Here is a 20712-nt window from a genome sequence, read left to right as displayed (position 1 = left end):
GAAAAACGTATTTATTCTCCCACTATTCATTACATACACAAAACTGGAAGTCAACATTTATTTTTCGTGGATATATTTTCGAGCCAAATGATTTTAGGGTGAACAGCAGAATGAATAAACTAAGGTATTCCTTGAGAGAAGTTCTTGTGACCGAAGCGATCTTTTGTGACGGGGATATTGATCTTTTGTCTTCAAATAGGCCTCTGTGGTTGGGAATATTCATATTCACAATAACTGAGTACTGCAAAAACCTTGGGAGGTGCAATATGGCCACAGAAGCCGATGCGCCAACAACTACCAAATCAAAAAAAAAAAAAAAAAATCACAATAACTGTACAATCTTACACCAACCGTTATTAAATAAATTAGAGTTGTGTTGTATTAAGATAATAATGATAAAAACGAAACGAAACGAAATAAATAGAATGAATAATATAATTACACCGGATAAAACTGATAAAATATAAAATTTTAAAATAAAATAAAACAATGTAGATAAAACACCGGATAAAAGCAATAAAATACCGAAGCTTTCAGAGGTGGTTTATTTAATAACGGTTGGTGTAGGATTGTACAGTTATTTGATCTTTTGTGACGGGAATATTGAAAGTATTTCTTACCACTGAAGAAGTGGTAAGAAAATATCACGAAACGTGTGACTGCATTATGTACATATTTCCAATTCGGAAATATGTACATTGATGGTTTTAGGCATTGCAATCAACAGTCCAGATTCGAAACACGAAAATCAACTCCACATTGTGAAACCAACTCCGAAATTCATCGTGGACGCAGTACACCGCAGTAGATCCGGGCATTCTTCACAGCCACAATCAATGAAATGTCATCCTATGATGAAGGTGATACAGATGCACCGAGACCCTGAGTTCAGGAGGAGATGGTGAAAAGAACAGAGAAAAATTAAAGTTACATTAGTTAAAAATACATTTCACCAGAACCATTGAACATCATTTTTATCTGATGACAGTGCTGTATCACTCTAAAAAAAAAACCAAATAAATAAAATAATAATAATAATCCTAACGTATGCAAATATGCAGGACGGAATGAACATTTTTCCTGCTGATTATCATTATTTTTAATTTTTGTAATTGTAGTGTGCTTTTGCATGAAAAAAATCATCCCACCATAAGCTGATAAAGCAGCTATTTATCTTGTTAACGCCCTCTAGCGAGTGGATTTCATTGATTTTATTGCTTTGCTTGAGAAACGGGTCTGAACTATTACATAACACAAGTTAAATTGCTTTTCCAGCTACCACAAGGAATTGAAGGTCGACTGTGGTGGAAACGGGGAATGAAGGCGGGCACTGAATGCAGTCGAAATCTGATAGCTCCCCAGTACTGGATTTCTTTGAAGTGGCGGTATACAGAGTCACTGAACCGAGGCCAAGATTTAGGGACCTCTTTCGAAAGCAGACACAATTAGAACTTTGTGTATCTGGTGCATGTATGTGTGTGTGTGTGTGTGTGCATTATGGCTTTATGGTTTTCCCTGTTAAAACTGACATGTATTGTAGGAGTTTGTTTCAGTAGTGGAGAAAATATCTCTTCACGAATATTGTTCAAAGAAAAGAAACTGATCCCGGTCACCCCCACATAAGGGTGGTTTGGTCGATAGCTGCTACAGACGTACAGATGACGGCTCGTTTAATTTGATAAAAGAGAGGCATTAAAACAGTTACTAGATGTAAGGGTCTCCGAGTCCGCTTGAAATTTAACATTCAATTTGATAAGTAGCCATGAATGTTCGAAATGAGGTTAATGGTTGAGGCTATTTTGTATCTCATCCCTCAAACATTCCTCTTTGAGGGGAATGTTTGTTGATGCTTTCGTGGATTCATCTTATCAGTATAACATGTGGAATAAGTTGGCTGACAGGAAGCAAAATGGCTCTGTTGAGTTCAATGCTTATAGCGGCTCTATGCCTGTTAGTAGAACGCACCCATTCAGAAAAGAAAGGGTAAGTAAGGTTTAAATATTCATTATGTGTTCTTATGCTAATTAATATCAGAAGGTGATGATACCTTTAAGTTACACGCATCATACTCTCTTTCCCTTCCATCTAGAAATGGAAGTTTATTTTCCTGTGTTTAAGTAACACTGTGTACTTTAATAAAAATAATTTTCTTTCCTGTTTTAGTCTGTTTTTCGTGTCAGCCTTGACAGTTCTTGTTTGGATTCTCAATTTACAGTGGCCTCTCAAAACGAGAATTGATTAAACTGATGAGAGATGTTCTGTTTTCATAACCCACTTCTTAATTCATGAATGAAAGAACACATTTAGTTTATAAATTTGTTGGCTTATAGACAATATCTAAGGAACATAATTAAGAGGTGAAGTTTCAAGAACCTTTTGAAATTTTGTTGATAATTTTTAGGAAAATCCATTAAATATTTGAAGTGAACACTATTAAGTGCCAGCAGAGAATTTCATGTTAGTAAAAAGATAACCACGTAAAGGTTGTTTACTGAAATTATTTAACACTTTTTACCAAGTGTTAATCGAATTTTCTTCTTTTTTAATTTAACTAGAATAAACTATATGCAGAATATATGTCAATGTACAGTATATTTATGCTGATTATAAATGTCTTGTGTTAAAAAAATAGGGAATACGTGTAATGAAAATAAGAATGCGATTACGTAGTGAGTTATCTACAATATTTATGTAATAAGGAATTACAGGAAAATGTTATAACACGTGGTTTTAAAATCGAATTTATTAATTATTTTAAATCCCTCGTGTGTAGCACAGTTGGTAGAATCGCTGTCCTCCCCGCACCCGTTGGAAAAGACCAGAGTTCGAGTCCCGTCGATGATGTGAGGAATTTTTATGGAGCTTTTTCACAACGTAGCTGAGTTAGTCGGTCTTAGGTGAGGGTAGTTTGATTATTTCTCCCGGGAACTGGAGTTTTACGTCCAGAAACCAGAAAATCGACCACAGAACACGCAATTTACAAATATTTTATTTACTGGCAATATGGCCTAAATTTCCGATGTGCCTAAAACCCTACAATCAAACGAACAGAGTCGGCCTAAGTGTTTTCAATGTAAGGAAGACGCCTGATACTGCTTCTCCTTTATTCAATAGAGAAAAAGCAAAAAAAGTATAGTTTAAAAACAATAAAATTGGCCAGGGTCTGTCCCAAAATTATAGTTGCTCATGGCATTCGCTCACGTTGTCCATATCTCGGGGTGGCCCTGGATGAATTCGCTATGATTGGAATGTAAGCGACAGGGTTTACAGCGGAATCATCTGGCACCACCCGAAAGTATTCAAGAATTTTGAAAACACTGCAAGATTATTTTCATGCTCTTCTACGATTCTTAGCGTCCATTGTTATGCTGTTTCAATGTGTGCCAACTTGAAATAGCCACGTCGGTTTGATACCGAAACTGCAAGCTGATTTGCGGCTTGCTGTCAAAAAGAAGAGACCTAGACGATTGACTAAAGGAGTCATTTTGTTACAGGACAATGCATGTCCAAATACGAAGCAAGACGCTGTAGCAACCCTCAGGCTATTCCGTTGGTCAGTGCTTGAACATGCTACTTTTCCACCTCCACGGTTTCTGGAAATTGAAAATGTTCTGGTAAGGTGTCTGCTCTGCATGGACAGTGACTTGAAGGAAGTTGTCTTATAATAGTCCAACGTTCATGGATGGTCCAATTACACTGCCAATGTCTTAAAGATGTACAATCAAAGTTGGTTTTTCGTTAGGTGGGATGGGTGCTTAAATAGTTCTGGAGATTATTTCGAGGAATAATATATTTATGTATAATGTTAAATGAGATTTATGTGTTTACCATTAGTTGGGGGGGAGAGTAAGCAGATAATTTTCCCCCGATTTGGACATTATGGAGGATCCGTCACTGAAGTCTAGCCTTACGTGGGGAACGGCGAGCCTACGCAGTTAAGCTGTTTCTCCTAAGGCCCGTGCTGGCTCTCGATGCCCCTGTTTAGTATCGGTTTAGTCAATGTTCTATTAAGATAAATTATTGTCATCGTGGTCAGAGGTAGTCGTTATCAAGGTCCTACAGTGTAGGGCTCAAAACAGAAGGAATTCAGACGAAGCAAAATATTAGTTATTTTATATTTATAACACTTTCAGGGATTTTCGGGAAACATAGCCCCCTTGGATCTCACATCACTCTTGGTCTAGAGATTTACCTTATGCTTCTGATTGTTATTTTATAAGAACATTTTAAGCTATTTTTCTTTTATTTTTAAATAGTTTAATTCATTTAAAATGTTATTTTATTTATTTATTTATTATTATTTTTTTAAACTTCAGGAATTGGTGTTCCTACCAAATTACGAAAACAATCACTTGTAAAGAATCCAACGGAACAGAAACTTTCCTCAGTCCACGTTTGCAGCGTTGTCGGCAATGGCCTTACCGCGAAGCTTGTAGAGGTCCCTATCGGTAAGGTGTACTTTACTTAAATTTCTAATGCAAATATAGGTTAAGGAAATCTTCTTGAAGAGCTGATAATTCATAATTTATTAAGAATCGGAGTCCAATAAAATGTCCTGAAAATGACAAAATCTTGTTATCATAAAATGCTCATCAGAAATAGAGTTTTTGTGATTTTTAAGTGCACACACACACACACACACACACACACACACACACACACACACACACACACGCACACACACACTTGTTAATGTTTGCAATTATTTCATTAAAGTTATTAATTGTCTATTCGGAGGGTCGTAATTTGAGCTGATAAATTGCAAACCTAAATAAACTTTTTTAGGGACAATTAAAGATAGTTTGTTTTCTGCACACAACTGCTTATTTCACATGGTTTTCCAGAAATAAATCACACTGATTTGTTTCTAGAAAGCTCCTAGAAAGCCCTAGAAAGCTTCCTAGAACACCTCAATCAAGTCTTAAACACCTTAATCAAGTCTCCTCCAAGGTGCCTAGTTTCCAAGCTGTGCATCCCACTTATTCGAAGTCCATTATATAGACATATAGACATATTTACCATATTTACCTCATATAGACATATTTACCATATTCTCTTTTCTCATATTTGCCGATCTCATCAGACGAGTTACCCTTCTTTGGACCCTTTCAAGAAGTTTGATGTTTTTTTTTTTTGGTTGCGGTCTCCATACTTGAACATAGTATTCCAAGTATGGTCTAACAATAGCCTTATATAGGAGGATTACGACGTACTTATCTCTACTAGCAAATGTTCGATAAATCATCGATAGGACACCATTGACCGTCTTTGCAATCTGTCTGCAATGCCCGGAGAACTTCATGTCTGACCGTATCGTAACTCTCAAGTCCCTTTCTTCCACTACTGATTTTTGTTTAACTCCACAAAGTGTATAAGTTATTTTGAGGTTCTGTTCCCCAGGTTTGCTGAATTAAAGCATAGCTGCCACTTTTCTGACCATCCCTGAAGTCTATCTAGGACACTCCGAAGAAGCTCTGCTTTGCGGTGATCATTAACTACTCTATCGAGCTTTACATCATCTGCAAACTTAGACATCACGCTCTCTATCCCTTCATCGACGTCATTTAATAAAAACAAAAACAACAGTGGTCCCAATACTAATCCTTTGAAACCCCACTTCTTACATTAACCCAATCTGAAAAATAGCCAAATATCACAACCTTCTGCCTCCTGCCCTGAACCCATCCTGCTGTCCATCTAAGGATATTTTCCCTGTGATTCCAAACTGTTCCAGCTTATAAAGTAGCCATTCATGTGGGACTGAGTCAAATGCTTTGTTAAAATCTAAATAAACAATTTCGATATTATTCCCTAAATCCAGCTCATGAGTGACCCTGTGAAAATAGCTAAACAGATTTGTTAAACACGATTTTCACTTTACAAAACCATGCAGTTTATCCTTCAGAATTCCATTTCTGTCTAAATGATCCTGAATTCTACCCTTGATCATTGCCCCCATGATTTTCCCTGTTACTGAAATTAGACTGACCGATCGGTAATTTCTCACCGCACTCTTAGAACCGTCTTTATGTATTAGTGATACCTTGGCATTTTCCAATCCAACGGTATCTCTCCTGAGTCCAGCTATGCTCTCATAATTAGCCTTAATGGTTCCATGCACTCGCTTGCCGCCTCCCTTAAAATTATAGGGTATATGCCATCAACTCCAGGAGCCTTTCTGGCCTGTAGGCTAGAAAGTTTTTTCATTAAATAATCATGTGAAATTTCAATATCATTAATTACATATTTTTCAACTTCACTCCAATAATTTCTGCTTGACATAAAAGAGTTTTTCTTCTGTAAATATCGATGCAAAGTAACTGTTGAGTTCATCTGCATCATCAGCTGGGGTATCTAATACTGTCCCACGTCCATTACATAAGGGTCCGATCTAATTTGTCCTTCTGTTTTTTGCATTTATATATAAAAATAATAATAATAATAACGCGGAGAATTCCTTATTCCCACACTTTGCTCTCTTTGCCAGTGATTTTTCATAATCTGCCTTTGCCAGACTAACCTTTTCTGTGGCACTGTTACAGATCAATTTGTAGCTATTATAGGCTTCAGTACTTTTTATTGCTCTGTAACTTTTCTATGCCGTCTTTTTCTGCTCAAGTTGTTGTTATTTGGTTTTTAGGAGCATTAGCAACTAAGGCCATATTGCTCCGGGATATGCGGTGGTTATTCCCTGACCTTTCCCCATCCTCCGTATTTGGTGGTGATGGGCTTGACCCCGGTCTAATCAAGAAGCGTGTGCTACGCACTGCTGCTCCTTCCCACCTGGCTACTGAGGCGCCTTCTGCTCAAGTAATTCGGCAACTTCATTATTTATCCAACTTGGAATCATCATCACGGAGGAATTTTTTTTAATGGTATAAACCGATTCAAGGCTTCTGTGATTAATGTTTTACAGTAAACCGTAATTCAGTTGTATTTGCTCTCTATGTTATATATATAAATATCTATCTTATATAAATTGATAATTGAAACGAAGTGCTGGATGAATAGCAAAACACTTTACAGTAATTTTTTAACTGTTGTTGAGAGTGTGTTTAGAGTTATCCGAAAATAACCTTATCCAACCATGTGAATTATGTCCGTAAATTGCGTGTGTTTTTCTGGTCGCTTTGATTGTTTTGCTGAAATAAAAACCCGAGTTTCTGGGGCAAGAAAAACCTTCTGCCCGAGACCGACTAAGTCTCAGCCACGGAGTGAAAAAAGCCCATAAAAATTTCTCGCATCATTGACGAAATTTGAATTCGGTCCTCTTCCATCCGATATGGGGATTACGGTGATTATATCGTCCCGTCGATGACGAAAGCAATTTGTATGGGCCGTTTTCACAACGTGGCTGAGTTAGTCGGTCTGAGGCGAGGGGTAGAAAGGTTTTTTCTCCCGGACACTCGGGTTTTTCGTCCAGCAAACAGAAAATCAACCTCAGAACACACGCAGTTTACAGACAGTATACACGGAGCAATATGGCTAGTCGCTGATTCTCCTAAATTACAATAACGGTGATTATACCCACTGTGCTTGGTTAGAGTAAAGAGGTAGCTTAGAGTGAAATTATTAATTCCCGTTAAAACTATTATATTTAGGCCACCCGAATAATTAAATTCATCTGCCATGCTGTGTCTTATGACTGTTAATTGCGTGTGTTCTATGGTCGATTTGTCTGTTTACTGGACGAAAAACCCCAGTTTCTGGGGAAAAAACCTTGCTATCTACACCTGAGACCGACTAACTCAGCCATGGAGTAAAAAAAAGCCCATTAAAGTTCCTCTCGTCATCGATTGGATTCGAACCCGGGCCTTTTCCACTCGGTGTGGGTAGAACGGTGACGATACCACTGTGCTATCCGCGCAGACCTTAATTTCCGTTCGTTTTTATTTCAAAATAATTATATTTAAGAAGTCTAATCTTTAGGCCGTGTTAATATGAAGACGTAGACGCTGTCGCATCAAGCCGCCAGACCTCAGCTTTTGCAAAATAAATAGAACCATTCATGTTTAGGAGGACGAATAGTATTTCCTTGTTTTCATCCAGATGCTGAAAAATCTTGGTGGTCCTGGACTTGGAAATTTCATTTTGTTTTCCTTCTGTAATTAAAATATAATCTGTAGTTTCTATATTATCCAGTTTCACTGTTTAATTTTATTTAGCCTGATCATTTACACGATGGTACAGATATAGCTTAGTTTTACCATGGAAGAAAATTGGTTAAGTTTTACCACTCCATGATGACATACGACTTGAATACTGTAACTGTGATAGCACTTCAAACAAAGAAGAGTAGTCATGGTTTAAAGTTACGTTGTTTAATCCGTTTTATGGGTCCCTTTGGCTGAAGCCCGGGAAGAATCTTTCAAATAATGATGCCCCATAGATAATTTTACGATGTTTGCTTACTTCTTCTTCTTCTGGCGTTATAACCCATGGTAGGTCTTAGCCTTCTCAAAGTTGTTCCACCAGTAAGCCCTTCCAGAAGTCCAACTTCTTATTCTCATGGTCTTTAAATCCTCTTCTACGTCATCCATCCATCTTTTCCGCGGTCTTCCTCTTACCCTCCTATCGATAGGTTTCCATTCCATTATCCTCTTAGTTGTTCTACTATCATCCATTCTCATTTCATGTCCAAACCAGGCAAGTCTCTGGCTCTTCACAAATCTGACGATGCCATGTTTGCTTACTAATTTTCTTTTTTTTTTTTTTTTTTTTTTTTTCAGTGAAAGGGAAGACAAATAATGTAAAGATGAGGGTTTTGAGATTTACTAACAATATTTTAATACAATTGTTAAAAGTTTCGGAAGTGTCTACGAGCAGTGGTTTTCAAAGTGTGTTCGGGATATTCGGGTTCTGCGGAAGATTTTGATTTTCAAAAGAATTCCGTAGTCAAAATGAAAAAAAAAAAAAAAAAAAAAAACTTAAAAGCCCTGAGATTTAACGAATCTAACAGAACCTGGAACAGGAGTTATCACGGGCTCTGGTCAATTGTCTTATTCGTTTAGGCGTAAATTCTGTTCTGAAGACGTTATAGTTTGTTTTCTATGTCCAGTGCCCTTCTGTATAGTTGTTTCGAGATAAAGTATTATTAAGAGCCTATAAATACAGCAACTTTTATTAATACTTGAAAATTGATGTAATGTTTTTAAAAAGTTATTCGAAGTGGAGTAGTTTTGAATAAGAAATATGGTCCAAATTCATTTCTGGATGAATGAATTATTATTATTTTAAATCTTAGTGGGTGTGCCATGCTACAAATATATTTTTGACCTTGGCATCTGCATAAGGGTCACCACAGATTGTACTTTGCGCAAATCAGTTGAAGATTACCAGAGCTCATCTTCCTTCCACGAAAAAGGTTGAATTTAACATTGCTGTCCATACATCAATTGATATATTGCACTTTAAACTTAAGCGGGTATGCAAAAAAACTTAATGGACGTTTTTTTGGTTTAGTGATAAGGCCTGGATACATTAACTAAAGTAACATTAAATGAAAAAGTAAAACCACATGTCACTTCACTATGTAAAAGAACTTTTTTTTTGAGTTAATATTGAATGTGTTGGAAAGGAGATTCGACATTAGGGAAGTTTCTTTTTTTTCTTTTTACTCTTTGAAGTTTGGTTGTTGGTTAAGTTGGGTTGTTTAGAATGGCGCCGAGGTACTAGGGCCACAAAGAGTCAGTACATCATGTCTTTAAGTTGTCTGTATTCTGTGATCTATTACTTGTCATGCGGAATGAAAAGCATATTTCGAGGAGAATAAAAACCATACAATCCTCCCACAGCTAACTTGAACGAAGGTTGTATGGTGACGTCGTGAAAAAAGCCCATAAGTTTTTCCCGTTAAGATGAGATTAGCAGCCGTAGTTAATGTGCCAGGGGTAAGAGGATTTTGGTTTTGAGAAGGACTGTGTATTACCCCACAGCGACCTTGTGTACTACTGGCTACTTCTTCTTTCATACTTCCCTATGATATTTGTAAACATAAGCGATCTGCAGTAGGTACTTATCTGTTCTGCCTATTGGTAAAATATTTTCTCGATGTTAAAGGGCACTCTCAGAGTTTGTGTAGACTTATCCGATAATAGGCTCCCGGCACTGGGAACCATTAAGACTATTTTGATAAGGGGGTCATAAATGTTCTCAATGCCCAATAATAAAAAAGGAGGGGGAAAGAGGATTGTGGTAGTTCTAAATGCAAAAAAGGGTCTTATCTGTTGTAGGAAAACGAAGTTTAAAGAAAATCGAGTTAGTTAGTTATTTGGTTTTTAGGAGCATTAGCAACTAAGGCCATATTGCTCCGGGGATATGCGGTGGTCATTCCCTGACCTTTCCGCATCCTCCGTATTTGGTGGTGACGGGCTCGAATCCCGGTCTAATCAAGAAGCGTGTGCTACGCACTGCTGCTCCTTTCCACCTGGCTACGGAGGCGCCCAAAAAGAAAATCGACAGTGAGATTTCGGGGAAGTGAATATGTAAAAATTTTGGCGTTGTTTTGTCAACTGTATGAGGTGTATTTTGGAAGTAGAAGCAACTAATTTTTATTTTTGTCAGTATTGTAAAATCTAATAATTTTCTATGAATTGTACGTTACTTTTTTTTCGATGTAAGATACATTTGTACAGTACTATGTACAATGACTTTTAGTAAAGAAATGTAGTATTCTTCCCTTATTTATTATTATATATTTTTTTGTATCATGGTAATACGACCACTATAAATCCAAAAAATTCTAACTTCCCGCAAGGGTTCTGGAAGCTTCCGGAGGTTACCAGATTTTAGATTTGTCTGTTTATAAAGTACACTATTTACAGTTTGAATACATGATGTACTGATGCTTCATCTTCTTACTTGCCTCGTACTTATTTTAAATAACTCCAACCTGGTTTTAGCCCATTATGTGCTAAAACCAGTTCAGAGCAAATTGTTAGTTAAGTGCGAACCTGTTTCGTTAATATTATATAATAACTGGAGTCAGAAAGACTTATTGTCGAGAGTTTATCAAATAAACTCTTTCTATTTTATTTTCGCTTTCCCTTCTAAGACTCTATTGAACACTATTCCATCCAACTTTCCATTCTGAAGTTTATGTTGTTGCAGTAGGGTTTTAGGAGCATCAGCAACCAAAGCCATATTGCACCATAAATAATATGTTTGTAAATTGCGTGTGTTCTGTGGTCGATTTTCTGTTTGCTGGGCGAAAAACTGAGTTTCCGGGAGAAAAAGCCACGCAGCCCTTAGTTAGTCCACGCAGATGGACTAACTAAGCCACGTTCTGAATTTAGCCATCCGATAATTGCGTGTTATTGCAATTTCTTCGCCTCATTATACGAAAATTTTACATTAGATAATTTTTACATTAGATCACTGTTTAATGGAGTTCTTTTAAAAATCGTTGCCTACTTTTATATTATGCATAACATAACCACAAGGCATTTAGAATGGTATTAACACATTTAAATAACAGAGAAATAAATAAAATAAAACGCGATAGCTTATTTTGATACATATTTGAATTCTAAATTATATCGGGTATTTTGGAATAGTTTTAAAACAACTAAATGAATACTTTTGTAAATACGAACTTTAAAAAAATTATATTTTCTTCAGCATTTTAAGAAGGCCAAAATATATCACTGCCTACAAAACGGTTTCCGACACCTTATGGAGATGCTGTGGTGGCTATCATGGAGCTAACTGTGACCAACGTAAGTATACTTGAATATTTTCTAATTTACTGTGGTTAATTTTTTTCCCCTAGAATTTTATCAAGCGATATTTACTCAACCTTTAATCTGATCAGAATATGTACTGGTCAGAATTCAAGAGGTCCAGTCTTTCAGTTCGTCTTTTTTTAAGTTTCCAAATTGCCATCAAAGCAAAATGGAAAGTTGTACTCCATAATACGAGTAAAAAAATACTAATATATAATACTAATACTGTACTCGTAGTAAAAAATATTAATAATAATGAAATTTGTCAACTGCTCTCAAGCGTAACTTATATTCGTATAAGTGTATTATGTTCGTAGAAGTGTCTATTTTCATGCTGTGCAGGCTGAAAAACCCAGAATAACTTATGGGGGAACTCTAATCCCTCTTGTCTACTCCACCCGAGATCCACAATTGAAGAGGGTGTCAATTGTGGATCTCAGGCGGAGGGAGTATCCTCTTCAATCCAAATGAATTTTAAACGTATTAAACGTAACAAATGGCAATGAGTGTATGAGCTCTCGGTGCGCAACGCGAGGACATATAGTGAGCGGTGTGAGCAGTGCAAGGGATCCTAATGATCAGTTCTTTCTTTTCAAGTAGGCAGCGGTAGTAGAGAAAATTGGCCTGTTCTGTAAAATAAAACTATTCGGAATTTTTTCTGTTTGGAATTTATATTTTACCATGTTTCTGCACACCTAGGAAGAAATATCTTCAATTTGAGACCAGTCGGTTAGGCCTATCGTACGCAATGGCTACAACTAGCTGTACCCGTTGCAAAAAAATCGCAATTGCTAGCAGAATTTTTCTCTAGCTGTCCTATTATTATTTTTTCGGAACAAAGGACACGATTGTGTGAACGTAAAAATTTCTAATCAGTTAAATTGGTAAAGTGCAGAATCTTAATCAGAAAAAAATGTCTTACAACTTGGACAACTAGTTGTTTACCAGTTAACATCGTCCTGTGGCTCCATCTATGAAGTGAATGTTGAACTATTCTCGTTTGTAGTACAAAACTGGCCCGTTCCGTAAAATAAAACTATTCGGAATTTTTAAATTTTAACATCTTTGTGCACACCTAGGAAGAAATAGCTTCAATTTGATACTACTTTCAGCCTGATCGGTTAGGCCTATCGTTCACAGTGACCGTGTCAAGAAAACGGCTTCCGTATTAATATATAGATATTAGACATACAAATGAGGCAATGTGTGAATATATAATCCATAGTTTGATTTGAAGGCAAAGTTTTATGCACAGAATTTAGTTGTATGTTAAGATAAAGTTTGCTACAGTTCAGTGGTTTTGAAATCGTCCATCAAATTTATTTCTGATTGTTACGAAGTTTTGAATCTCTAGATAGGGATATAGATATAGATCTGCAGTCTTATTGCCTGAAGTGGTGATTCAGATAACGTTGACACTTTTCTGGCGAAGTTTACTGTTCTTGAGGGCTTTGGCTGTTTTGTTTCTGACTGATGATTTGAATTCTGTGGGCACTGCTACAGACAAATTTGTGCCCGCCAATTTTGTGTCGGTTGATTAGTTTAAGTACGTGGTTTTGGAACTGCTTGTCCATTTGCTGGAGTGTGCTCAATTCAGAGATGTAAAGTTTTCTGGTTCTTGTTCCTGGTTCTGTTGTAGCGGTTGTCACAACCACTACAACTCCTTCCAGACAGAACCAGAAACAAAACGTGACGTTGGGGAAAATTGCTACTTCATAGAGTAGTTTGGTCAATTTGCACATTAAAAGATTAGAAATCCTAGATAATTCATAATGAACAACCTTATTCCTCCACCTGAGATCAAGTAGGTGAAATAAAATAAATTTTCTGCTTATATTTTGGATCACCATATAAGATCAGTGGAGTTCACAAGATAGTTCACAACTATAGCTCCACAACTATTGAAAAGGACTAGAATTTCTCAGGCCTTCTCTGGAGGAAAATGAATCCCAACTTGTCCAAATGACTGATAAGTGCCGAACTCACTGTACTAGAGATCAGAAAATTATGGTGCATGTGGTGCAGGTTGTTGGAAGCAGGTGGAACTTTCACCTAATGACGAATATGCAAAATGCATGCATTTTTAAAATTGTGTAAAATAAGTTACTTTTCTTCAGTTTTATTTAAAAATAGTAAAAGTATCAATATTTTTGAATCGATATGTCTGAAATATATCGATCTAATTGCTTCTGAAATACCATTAATGGCATACGATGTAATTTTTATTGCTATAATTGAATTTTACCAATAAAGTTTAAATTGATTGAATATGAAGTTTTTAATTCAACGCAATAGTCATTACTGAAGTTATAGGTAATAATAATAAACCGTATAAAATGTTTTTTAAGCGGCTCGTGAAAGACCCGAATAGCAATATTGATTAAAAAGTTACGAGAGAGAGAGAAACATTGCCGAACTTACTGTCATAGCCAGGACTGGATACAATTTTGTAGCACTATATTATGCACACGCATAAGTAAAACCTTCCTAGCGCTTTCAAAAGTCTTGAATTTCTTCGGCTGTGATGATGACTGATGTTTCCATTGCATGCTGAGTGCCTTGCTGTCTAGTTTCAAAGTGTCAAATCATGTTTCATCCACAGCCACTATTCATATCTTTGGCTCGACCAAGCCTCAAGTTCAGTACCCACTAATTAGGTACACAGTGCAGGAACATCAAACAAACCTGGCTATAGAAAAGTGACTATTGAGCAAACATAGGGAACCATTCTCTCTTTCTCATACAGCTGTTTCGGTGCTTATTGGCACCTTCATTATGCGGTCCAAGAAGGCTAAATAAATAGTAAAATATCCTCTTAAGTAATTGACTTAAGAGGAATTTCAACCAGAGCCTTTATCAGTGGGTGGCATAGTAAAAACTGCTATTTACAATAGTGGCATAGTAAAAACTGCTATTTACAATAGCAGTTTTTACTATGCCACTCACTGAATTGAATTCTCCTTAATTCTCCCTAATTCCCCTATGCTGTTGTTAAATCCCCTAATTTCAGAACCATTTGACGTTACCTGAGGAACCCACGAAGAGGCGGTTTTAGCTGTCCTATTTTTTTTATAGTTACATTTTATATCTTTTAAGTTTTGTTTTTTACCTATTTTTGCATCATTTACCTGTGTTTTTATTTCACTATTTCATCTTTATCCGTTTTTATTTTCAAGTCTTTATTCTTTCCTATTGGAATAGGAATGTCAAAATTAATTCACGTAGCTGAAGCAAGCCTTTTCGTTACGTTTGTATTTTTAAGTAAACCAAGTCAATAATTCTTGTCCCTATTTAGGATTTTAGATTTTAAACTTTTTACGATCTTTGAATACTGTTTAATTGTACATAAATTCCTCCTTTACATCTTTAGAAAGGTATCTATGAAAGCGTGTATATTGGAATGGCTGTGGTGAAGGGCGACTCTCAGATAAAGGCTAAAGGGGTTATAACCCCTTTCCTTTATGATCAAACAATGAGGATTTTTTTTTTTTACTTCTGCAGTGATGATTATCCGTATCAGTGCTTTACCACCCCTTTTACAAAATCCTGGGACTGCTTCTGGTGTGGTTACAATTCGCAGTGAAATGAGAAAGTCAAACTCTCTGCATTCTGATAATGACCGTCCAACTTCTGCTTATAACTTTCCTTATTTCTGACATCACTACTTGTGTTTGCACTTTCCACGAGAAGTGTTGTTGTTTCTTATTTTAGAAGAATATGGTATTGACGTCGTCAAAATATTTACAAGATTTCAACTGTCTGGGGAATTTACACCTGCCCAATAGATAGAAATACTCGTCCTTACATATTACGAAAAAAAAAAAAAAAAAATCGTCCCTAAGGACTAATATTATTTTTTACTTGTAAGGACGAGGAAAATAAATAAATAAATAAATATATATATATATATATATATTTATTTATTTATTTTCCTCCTCTCCTTTCATGGTCATTCCAAACTTGGTGTCGTTCCTATCGGTCATGAAGCTAACGTTATGTCGTTTGTACTAAGTGAAATATGAAACATCCATTGACAGCACTGGTTTCTCTCAACGAAGAGTAAGTTTTTTTCCCTCTTCTTTTTTGTCCTCAGATAGAAATTAAGCATTGACTGTCTTGCCTGACATTCCTGAAATATCTTCAGTTTGTGACACGTTGGGTAGTAACCACATGTTATTAAAAAAAATTCCAGAATTATTACAATGGTTATATCGATGTATAAGAGTATGGTAGTTATCATAAAAATAAATTATAGTATATTAATGACTATTAATAATAACACTATTTCTATCACTAAAATTTTAGACATAAGCAGAATCCCCAGGAGCCCAAAATATCGGTTTATCCTACATACTTTAAATAAGATTCAGTTTTCTGATAACCGTTGTTAATGCGACTTCAGCTTGCCCTGTCTATCTGCTCTTTATTTATTTATATACATACATGAAAACAAAGTTCTGTGTCATGAAAATATCTGCAAAATACTTATTCACAGCTTAAATATATGAAAAATATGTTATTTTATTATTATTATTATTATTATTTATTTTTTTTTTTTTGTCTACTAATACAAAATGCATTAATCTCATTTTATGAAGCAAATCAGTCACCCCAGTTTCGCACTATAGATAAAACAGCACTGCTCCCATGGCGAAGCTGTTTATTCGTTTTGCATGCCAGTGTGACCTGATAACAGTGATGATATATTTTTAAGCTATGAGAGATGTGAGTAGGTGTTAATTCCATAAATCCGAAAAATTTGAGTTAAAAAAACTTCAGGTAAAAAAATTTATACATATTGGTTGTATTATTAGTTTAAATTTTATACATTACCTAGAGAGCATAAGCCTGGCATAGTCAAGTGGAAGCACAGCAGTACACGCATTTCAGTTGACCTCATTTCGCATCAATCTAACCACAAAATACGTTAAACGGTAACATTCTTCTCCAATGGCTAATTCTAAACTCTTCTATCTATACGATGACATCCAGCAGTGGTCCCACATGGGGACTAAAGGGGCTATAGCCCTTCCCATGATCAAAATAGTGTGGATTTTTTTTTTTTTTTTTTTTTTTATTGCTGTGTAATTATTAAAGCTTAATGAATCCCCAGAACACCGCTTTAGAAAATACTGAGACTGTTCCTGGTCGTGCCAGGTATTGGACTCCATTAATAGAAAATTTAACCCCTCAGAAGGGTTCGGACTGAGGTTTATTGAGAGAGGGAGAGGACAGTAAAATGAGAAAAAAAAAGGGGATGCAAAATGAATGAAAGTGAAATGTTCACGATATGTAGGGATGGCATAAATTTAAACTATTGGGCAATAGTTATGGACTGGATTATAGAATTTTTCCTTACAGCGAATTTTTAATCATTAGAATAACGTATCTTCCTGGATAGTTGAAGCTGATGGCTTGTCAAAATTCAAAGGTCAGCTGTGGGTACCTATGGAATGAGAGAAACATAGTATTTCTTTCCGAAACCCCGACTTACTTACATCCCATGGCTAATAGTAATACTTAATGTTAATACAGAACTATTATGAAGATGTATCAGATATACAGACCATTATAATTTGAAGAGGTAAGAAAAAAAATAATAATAAACATTAGACTAAAGACCACTCAGTTGGATGAGAACTTTTAGAATGCGTAATCGTTTATCGCTCGTGTTTCGTTATCTGAAAGAGCCTGGCAGTACCTAATGGCTCAAAATTAAAATTTAGTTCTCCTAAAAAAAGCACCGCAAGTTAGCATATGGTGCAAGGAAGCCCGAGGCTTATGCAGCACCAGCCAAAAAAAATTTCTGAGTTACCCTGAGAGAGAGAGAGAGAGAGAGAGAGAGAGAGAGAGAGAGAGAGAGAGAGAGAGGAATCACCAAGAAAGAGAAGAATGATGATATCCAGCTCAGGACCCTGGGTGTGCCAAGCCCATACTCACCAGATGTGAGCCCCTGGGGTTTATAATAGAAAGTGTCAATATTACGAAGACGAAGAACAGATAGCCAAAGCTTGATTTCTTTATGAATGTATTGCAATTATTTTTGAATTTTCAGTTTAAATGTTGAGAATATTTCATCTTCTCACTAAAATTGTGCATTTTAATTTTCAGAATGCTTCAATTGCACTAACTTTCGTAATCTGGAAGAGAGAGTTCGTTCATTGGAAAATAAGGTGAGGTTATTCTTTTATAAAAAAAAATATATATATAAAAATATTTATATTTTTATGTAATTTTTTCACATATATATGAAAATTGAAAAGAGATTTAAATTTAAATTTACAAGAAAGTCAAATATGGTGCTACATGTCAAACACATATTCTTACACGATATTCTCTGGTAGCCATTTAAGGAAGGTAAAATATTCAAGATACGACTTGAAGGGCTGTCTTTAATCCAGCGGAGGTGTCCTGGTCCCGAACACAGTGCGAGGCTCCGTTTTGTCAAAAAGCCATTTCTATTGTTCGCTCCTCTACAAGGGTCCTCTTTTAATTAGGGGTTCTTGGGAAAGTGCCCTGTGTGCCTATGCATAAAGCCAGCGTATACAACGTTGTGGCGCATACATGCAACAATGTTGTACGCAACACATTATTTTAAGTTCACCAGAGGCTGACTGACTGTACAGATGTGCAGACATTCCAAATAATCATGGGTCAGGAACCATGGGTTTAAAGGTAAGACTATAAAGCGTTTGGATATTTTCCAATACGTTGTGGTGGAAGGAAATTAATTTAGTTTTAGTATGGGTAGTTTTTAAAAGCATATAGTCCTTGTGGACCCTTTCTTTTTGTTCAGTGACATATTTTGGATTTGGATTAAACTAAAATTTTTTTTTAATTTTTTTTATTGTGATAAATCTTATTAGGTAAGTTTGCATTTACGATTCCTGCCATTAATGTTAGAAAATTTAGTTATCCTATCATTTAAGCGTATATTTTCGTAAATAGAGTTCCATTTAACTTATAGTGATGGCTTAATTTGAAAGTAGTTTTATTGTTGAGAAAAAAATCTGTTCGTGATGTTCATCTCTACATTTAGGTTGGTAAAGGCCAGATCGAGTATGTTATTATGACAGCAATAATCGAAAGTGATAAACCAGCTAACAGTGACTGGAGATTATAGCCCAGCTACGGTGATATGAGTTTGCCTGCAGATCATATTGAGTGCTGCGTTTACACATGGGCGCATTCCTAAAATAATCAATATTTGGAAGTCCCAAAAGTTGAAATATATACACAAAACTTTGCAGCAGTGAGAAGCCACAAAATCCCACAGCGCCTTAGGCCGCAATTAATCGAAATGTGTTTTTGAAATCATAGGTAAGATGGTGCTGTCCAAAATGATTTAGGCATCAATAACAATTGGAAAGGCCACGTTGACTGTTTTCTAGGCTACCGTGAAAGACGTCACGGTAACAGATTTCCAGGCAAAAAGGTCCAAAGTGAACAGCCAAAGGTAGCGCAAATTTTTGAAGAACAGGTTGCTAAACATCAGAAGCAAATCTTCAGCATATTCAGTTCACCAACAGCCGAAAGTCTTGTGTCCTATTGCCTTATTTCTATAACAGAATTTTTTGATTACTCTTTGAATCACCCAGGGGCTCACATCTAGTGAGTATGGGCTTGGGGCACACCTAGGGTCCTGAGCTGGATGCTGGATATCATCATTCTTCTTTTTCTTGGTGATTCCCTTCTACTTCTTCTCTCTCTTGGGGTAATTCAGAAATTTTTTTTTTTTTTTGGCCGGTGCAGCATAAGCCTCAGGCTTCCTTGCACCATATGGCTAATAATAATAATAATAATAATATATATATATATATATATATATATTTGTGTTTTTTTTTGGCAATCATATTGGTAATTCATCTTTCTCTCATGTACTCTACTTTGATTATTTGTAGGCGCATAAAAATCCCCACCATGCTTCTGATAACCCACATGATCAACCGGCGACGTTCACCCCTCTGCCCGTCCCTGATGTTAAATTTGTAAAGGATGGGTCACATAGCACTGCGAGACGTACACCCATCAAGGAGGAGAAACCTCAATCTAGTGGGATATCAACTGAATGCATTTGTCCGCGAGGACCACCAGGTCCTCCAGGCATATCTGGTGGCTATGGAAAAGAAGGACCAAGAGGAGAAAAAGGGGATAAAGGCAGTCGTGGAGAACAAGGTGTTCCAGGAATCCAAGGCGCGAGGGGCCTCACTGGACTTCCAGGTGCTCCAGGTCCACCAGGAGAATCCTTCGTTGAAAGTGTGGACAATGGAGAAGGAGAAAGAACTAGGGTGGGACTGCAAGGGCCTCCTGGAGAACCTGGGATTCCCGGTTTGGAAGGAAAACAGGGTAAGTTACTTTTTCTATTACTTTATTGAATAAGTTGCTTGGGTATACAAGTATTATATACATGTTCGTAATATAATTACACACAGTCTTTTTCTTAACTTTTCCTGACAATAAGATTCTTACAGCTAGATACAAATGAAGCGTTAAGATATGCATTCGTTGTTTCAAAAAGCGAACGTTATCCACCGTTTAGACTACCTTTGACTGCATATGAAATCAGTTAGAGATGGTCTGCTGCATTTCAAGTCTGCCTGGAATCGATATCCTCTTGACTTTTTCAGCGTTTTGAATTTGAAGATCTGAAGATATGAAAATCGCAGTGGTGAGAGCCCAGCTATAAGGAATGATGTTTCATACTACCATCGCATTACACGTCACACAGCTTTAATTGAATTAACTACATGTGGACGAGCGTTGTAACCAAGGAAGATTTTTTCCCTCTCCTTCTGCTTGCATATATGCAAGCAAAGGTTGTACGGAAGCTTTAAAGCATTCCGCTCTATTCGGCATCGATGGAAACTTCAGGTTGCCTAATGTCCAAAAAGCGGGGGTCCTCGGTGCTGAAAGGAGACAGTAAGAATTTTTTTTCCTCATTCTACTTGGATGATAGTAGTATCTGATCTGCTGTAATTTATAACCTGTT

The 20712-nt window shown here is 36.4% G+C and overlaps 1 protein-coding gene across 1 annotated transcript in view; it reads left to right on the top strand.

Annotated features, from left to right (window-relative positions):
• The first annotated feature begins 1535 nt into the window (after positions 1 to 1535).
• LOC150074921 (uncharacterized) overlaps positions 1536 to 20712 on the top strand; it is a 28828-nt gene continuing 9651 nt past the window's right edge. The window contains exons 1-5 of the mRNA XM_090389336.1: positions 1536 to 1983; positions 4317 to 4448; positions 11620 to 11717; positions 17835 to 17896; positions 19625 to 20069. Coding sequence (XP_090245462.1) covers positions 1847 to 1983; positions 4317 to 4448; positions 11620 to 11717; positions 17835 to 17896; positions 19625 to 20069 — 874 coding nt within the window. The 5' untranslated portion in view covers positions 1536 to 1846. The remainder of the gene's footprint in view (positions 1984 to 4316; positions 4449 to 11619; positions 11718 to 17834; positions 17897 to 19624; positions 20070 to 20712) is intronic.

Source organism: Mastigoproctus giganteus, unplaced genomic scaffold (assembly GCF_048544385.1).
Source record: "Mastigoproctus giganteus isolate SK-2022 unplaced genomic scaffold, ASM4854438v1 scaffold_15, whole genome shotgun sequence".
NCBI lineage: Eukaryota > Metazoa > Arthropoda > Arachnida > Uropygi > Thelyphonidae > Mastigoproctus > Mastigoproctus giganteus.
The sequence above is the reverse complement of the archived record's forward strand: the minus strand, read 5'-3'. Positions and strand labels throughout refer to the sequence as shown.